At 45.1% G+C, this 6,006-nt stretch overlaps 1 protein-coding gene across 2 annotated transcripts in view; it reads left to right on the top strand.

Annotated features, from left to right (window-relative positions):
• Positions 1-1,558: 1,558 nt before the first annotated feature.
• Positions 1,559-6,006, top strand: part of FKBP9 (FKBP prolyl isomerase 9) — a 31,190-nt gene continuing 26,742 nt past the window's right edge. Inside the window, exons 1-2 of one of the 2 annotated variants that reach the window (XM_043508780.1) lie at positions 1,559-1,733; positions 1,816-2,722. In XM_043508780.1, coding sequence (XP_043364715.1) covers positions 2,469-2,722 — 254 coding nt within the window. In that variant the 5' untranslated portion in view covers positions 1,559-1,733; positions 1,816-2,468. Of the gene's footprint in view, positions 1,734-1,815; positions 2,723-3,329; positions 3,349-6,006 lie in introns of those variants that run through there. The other variant, XM_043508781.1, reaches the window with a different exon arrangement.

Genomic DNA, 6,006 nt, shown 5'->3' with positions numbered 1-6,006 from the left:
GAGTGTGGGAGGGGTCAGGGCTCTGGGCTGGGGGTGTAGGCACTGGGGGTGCTAGGGATGAGGGGTTTGGGGTGCAGGAAGGGGTTCCAGGTTTGGGGGGGGATCGGGGCTGGGGTGGGGGGTTGGGGCACAGACTTACCTCCGGTGACTCCCGGTCAGTGGGGCAGCTGAGGTGCAGAGGCAGGCTTCCTGCCTGTCCTGGCATTGTGGACCACGCTGCGCCCCGGAAATGGCCAGCAGCAGATCTGGCTCCTAGGCGGAGGCGTACAAGTGACTCTGCGCGGTTCTCACCTGCAGGCACTGTCCCTCCCCCTCCAGCTCCCATTGGCTTGGAACTGGCCAATGGGAGTGTGGAGCCAGTGCTCGGGGCAGGGGCAGTATGCGGAGTCCTGTGGCCCCCCCCAGCGAGAAGCCGGACCCGCTGCTGGCCGCTTCCAGGGCACAGCGTCGGAGCATTAGCCTGCCTTAGCTGGGCAGCACCGCCAACAGGACTTTCAACATCCCGGTTGGCGGTTCTGACCAGAGCTGCTAGGGTCCCTGGGTGCTGAGAAAGCTGACCCAGGGCCTTACATGCCACGACCCAGTACTGGTCGCGACCCAAACTTTGAAAACACTGATCAGATGACACTGTTCCCATCTTGAACAGAAAGGGCGCCAACTGGCAAACAAGAAGGGGTAACAATATGGAGGGCAAACTACAACTCAGGCAAAACAAAATGGCGAATTGGAAAATTGATCTTACAGTGGAGTCAGTGGGAGTTTTGAGTGCACAAATAATGAGGATTTGGGCCCATAGACCCTGATTCTACAATTTACAATGCACATGGACAGTCTTTTGCCTGTGCACCAAGCCCCACTGATTTGCATGGATCTCTGCTTTGGCACAAGTTTAAGTTGCGGGACTGGGCCTTGGTTCTACCGTAACGATCAATAATGAAATGTATGATCAGTGAACACCAAATAAATAGCATTGCAAAGTGATATTGTACCTTAATGTGTGTGTGTGTGTGTGTAATAATAGGTCTACCAACGTTTTCTGCAGACAAAGGCCCCAATTCTGCAAACACAAATGAACATGTTTAACTTTACCAATATGAGTCATTCCAATGTCTACCAACAATGCATAAAGTTAAGCATGTGCATAAGTGTTTGCAGAATCAGAGTATAAAGTAAATAAGCGTTGTTTACTCCTTCTCATAACACAAGAACTAGGGGTCACCAAATGAAATTAATAGGCAGCAGGTTTAAAACAAACAAAAGGAAGTATTTCTTCACACAACACACAATGTCTGTGGAACTCTTTGCCAGAGGATGTTGTGAAGGCCAAGACAATAACAGGGTTCAAGAAAGAACTAGATAAATTCATGGAAGATAGGTCCATCAATGGCTATTAGCCAGGATGGGCAGGGATGGTGTCCCTCGCCTCTGTTTGCCAGAGGCTGGAAATGGGTGACACCTGGCATTGGCCACTATTGGAAGACAGGATACTGGGCTAGATGGACCTTTGGTTTGACCCAGTATGTCTGTTCTTATGTTTTTATATTTGGCCTTAATTCTGATTCCAGTTTTGACATACTGCTGTGACCTTTGTCAAATCACTTAATCTCTGTACCTCAATCTCCACAGCTGTTTAAAACACTGGGGATTGTAACATTTACCGAGCCCAAAGGAATGTTCTGAGGATTAGCTAGTGTTTGCAATGGAATCTGAAGTTGAAAAGCAGTATTCAAGCAGTAAGTTATTATTAAAAATATTGCAATATACTTTTGGGGGTCAGTTTAAGTGAAAATATTTAATAATTTTTGTTTTTTTAAGGATGCAAGAACTAAATAAGGTACAATGCATGAATACATTTTTAAAGACATGGAGATAAATGAAGGTTGTGATCGCTTGTTCAACATAGTAGTTAAAAGTGAATGTTGGAGGCATTAAACCAAACCAAACCCTTGATCTAAAGCCTGAAAGAAGCAAAGGAACATGCGGCGGGGAGAGCAACACTCCACTGAACTCAGAATCAATGCCACGTAGCACCATGTGCACCCAGCCTTTCCTTCTGAAGGGTCCTGGGGATGTGCTGTGATGCCTCTTCTCCCTCCCTTTCCCCCAGGACTTTGAGGCCTGGATTCTGGCCTGTTTCCAGGAGAGCAGCGAAACTTACGAACCACATATAACAAAAAGAACTTGGGCGGGAGCGTAGCGCCTAGAACAGAACCCAGCTAACCAGTAGCAACAGCAGCGGTGCACCGACCACCCCGCCTGGGCTCCCCCTTCTTCCCCCCTCGGCTGCTGTCTCCTCCCTCTTGGCGGCAGGGGGCTGGCATTTTCCTTTTTTTTTTTTTTTCCTTCATCCACCACGTTTGCAAATTTTGCAGCAGCCGTAGGAGAGGCCGCACGGCGCTTGGAGGCCGGGAATCACTCGCAGGGCCGCTCGGATTCCCCCGCCCCCCCTTCTCTTCCCCTCTCGCTGCATGGCGGGCTTGGGGATGCTGCCGAGGCGGTGGAGGCGCCGCTGCTGCTCGCTGCTGCTGCCCGCCCTGCTGGTGAGCTGGGCGGCGTGCCAGGCTCCGCCGGTGCCGGCCGGGGAGCAGCCCTGGGACGGGCAGGATGTGCACATCGAGCGCAGCTTCGTGCCGGAGCAGTGCGCGCGCACGGTGCGCAGCGGGGACTTCGTGCGCTACCACTACCACGGCACCTTCCCCGGCGGCAGCAAGTTCGACTCCAGGTACCGCCTGCGGCGGCCGGGGTGCGGGCCGCAGGGAGACGGGGCTGCCCACGGGGAGTTTGGGGTGTGGAGGTCAGCAGTAGGGGCGGGGGGGAGGGTCCGAGAGGGGAGTGGCCCTTCGGAGTTTTCAGAGGGGGCTGGGGTGGGGGGGTTATGCTGGGGGTGCTAGGGGCTGATGAGGGGGGCTGGGTTGTTTTGGGGGGTGCCGGGAGATATGTGGGGGAAGGAGATCAGGCGGGTTGTATTTTTGGGGGGAGGGGGTTGAAGTGGGACCCTTGAGCCCCCAGGAATTCCCAGGCAGAAACAGACCCAATGTCCATCTAGTCCAGTATCCTGTCTCTGACAGTGGCTGGCATCAGATGCTTTGGAGAGAGGCGCAAGAAGCAATCCACGGAGTGGGCAATTACGGAATAAGCTCCGTCTCCGAGTTTCTCTCTCTCTCTCTCGCTGCCTGAAGAAGTGGGGTTTTTTTTAATCGACGAAAACTTATGCCCAAATAAATCTGTTAGTCTTCAATGTGCCACCGGACTCCTCGTTGTTCTCTCACCTTGGTCAGGCTTATGCTCTGAAGAGTGAGGGTTTATATCCCATATAACATATTTTTTTCTCTCTCTCTCTGATAAAAGGTAGGTGTTTGGCGAGCTCTAGGGAGAGTGCGGGGTTTTGGAGAAGGTGGTTTCCAGATGGGAATGGGTTGGGGCTCCAGGGTTGCCTCGGATGAGTCGTTTTGGTTCATTTACCCCCATCCCCTGGGTCATGTGAAGCAATAAGTCTTTTTGCACTGCACAAAGGTGCGAGAGCTGCATGGAAATGTGGGACTATTGTATGTATTTAAACTGTGTAAAACATATGTTTTTAATGATTTCCAATTACTTCTGGTTATGGCTGAGGAAGCGCCTGTGAAATGTGAAGCAGAAGGGGCTGTCCATCCCAAATACTCACCCATCAGACAAACTCTAGGCATGTACTCAGGGCAGCTAGCCTCTCCCGCTGCTATCCCTGTGCTCAGTTTTTAGTGTGCGGACTTCATCAGAGCTCTTGCAGGCATGTTGCCTCAGGCTGGTCATCACACCCCCAGCTTGAATCATAGACTTACCCCGTGTGTTTATAAATCCCCAGCACAATAGAGCCCCAAACCTGTCTAGGTCCTCTGGGTGCTATTTTAATAACTAGTAAGCAATATTGATGAAAAGCACCAATCTATATAGGAACATGTATGACAGAAATAAATGTAGAAATTAATTGGGTCTATTTGTCTGTTATTTTGCTCTAGATGGTCGTTTGTGGCTTACATTTTTGCGGTTTACTAATTTATAGTTTTAGAGTAATTTTAAACGTAAAAATCTGGCATTGCATCAAGTTAGCAATTCTAGAAATTAAAGAATTTTTTTTATTGTTGAGTAGATTATTTGAAGACCTATTTTTTAAGGTTTTGCATAATACCTTTGGTGCTCATGCTTACTGTATAGGAATTAAAAATTGATTGAATCAAATATATACTTACAATTTATTTATTACCAAGTTTCTATTATGGTTCTTATAGTTTCTAGCTAGTTTTTTAAATTAAAGGTGCAAGAGAAGACTACATTAATGAAATCAGAGCAACTGTATTCAGGTTGTGATTTGAAATTGCTTTATAAAAGACCTCTGTAGCCTAAATAGAGGCAGGCTTCTGTGATGGGTAACTGTCAATTTTATTTAACTTTCTGCTTCAGTGATGAAAACTTTCATGAAACTTGGAAGCTTTTACTGTACAGCTCTTTCCAAGTTATGTCTCCTTGCTACAAATCACTTTTATAAAGACTTGTAAAATGTATTGCAGAAGTAACTGTTACATTCCATCTATTTTTTAAAAACAGAATTCATGTCATTTTGTTTCTTCTTCAAATATGTGTGCTTATTTCCATGCACCTATAAATAATCTGGAGTTTAGGTCTGTCTTTAACTATAGAATATTGAAGAAATAAAACAAATGGCATCTGCGTAAGATGTCAGTAAAATTAGTCATGCAGATCTGTTCTGGTCTGGTATAGTTTTGCTCAGTTCCATTGTCGAAACAATTTTTTTTTTTTAGAGATACTGTGGATTTGTTTTGAATGCATAATACTTTTATGTGTTTTACTATTTTAAATTGATCCTTGACATAGTCAGTCAGTCATTCCCCAATTGACAAAATATGACAAGTATTGATTTCTCACTTAGAATCTTTAACGTATAAATTTAAAATCTTATTAATTGGGTGCTTGTAGATATAACAGCATTTGCTAGGAGCTTCTTTAAATTGTGTTTTCCAGCATAAGTTCTTTAGAAGTTTCTGGGAAATATTGTTCAGTAGAAAGCAAATGATGTATATCAAGTAATGTCTGCTTTAAGAAAAGTTATTGGCTGTTGCAAAATGGTGGAGTCAACAGGGAGATCAAATTTACAAGCGGTTTGGGAATTCTAGGCCTGGGGCTATTAGGAGCCTCAGTGTGTTATGGAAGTGATGTTATGCAAACTCTTGAAAGTAAAGCCCTGACTATAACAATATCCACCTCCTGGCTGGTTTTGAGAATGCTGCTTGCAGGCAGAAAGGAGGACATAGCAATTTTTTTGTTTGTTTAATGCTTTTGTTATCTGAAGAAAATGACCTGAAGACAACATAAAGGCTTTGCAGTGGCAGGGGAGCAACGTAGATGGGGAATGTTTCAGAGGCTCCATTGCCTTCCTGTTATGTTTGTGTGTTCACATTTTCCGTTAAACAAAATTAAGTGCAACATTTATTCATTCAAATAAACTGAGCTGGATTACTACATCAAAGCAAGTACTTGGTTTTGAATTTAATGTGGTTAAGCTTTTGCCACCCAGGCTTATACTGTTGGGGGGGGTCTCATATTTACAGTGCAGCTGTGACCATTTTATGGAAAACTTTATTATAATTCAAATTTACCCCAAACACTCATACATCATCCCATTGGAAGATAAGTTCCCAGTATACGTCACATTCTTGGAACTGGCAAGCTTGCCCTATAAAGCAAATCTGTAAATTTTTAATGTTCGTCTAAGTCTTAATATCAAAGAAATGGATGTGGAGGAGAAAAAATTAGCTAATTAGCACATCCTACAATTAGCACCAAAAATAGTGTCCTCCCATTTCTCAGGAAAGATATTATAGTAGCAATGAAATCTCATATTACTAAGGCTTCATTATTTTACACAATATATTACATTGCACTTAACAGTATTTTTTGAGGTGTTATAAAATTAAACTACTCTTGTCAAAATAAATGAACAAAGTATATTAT

The sequence above is a fragment of the Dermochelys coriacea genome, chromosome 2 (assembly GCF_009764565.3).
Source record: "Dermochelys coriacea isolate rDerCor1 chromosome 2, rDerCor1.pri.v4, whole genome shotgun sequence".
Classification (NCBI taxonomy): Eukaryota; Metazoa; Chordata; order Testudines; family Dermochelyidae; genus Dermochelys; species Dermochelys coriacea.
The sequence above is the reverse complement of the archived record's forward strand: the minus strand, read 5'-3'. Positions and strand labels throughout refer to the sequence as shown.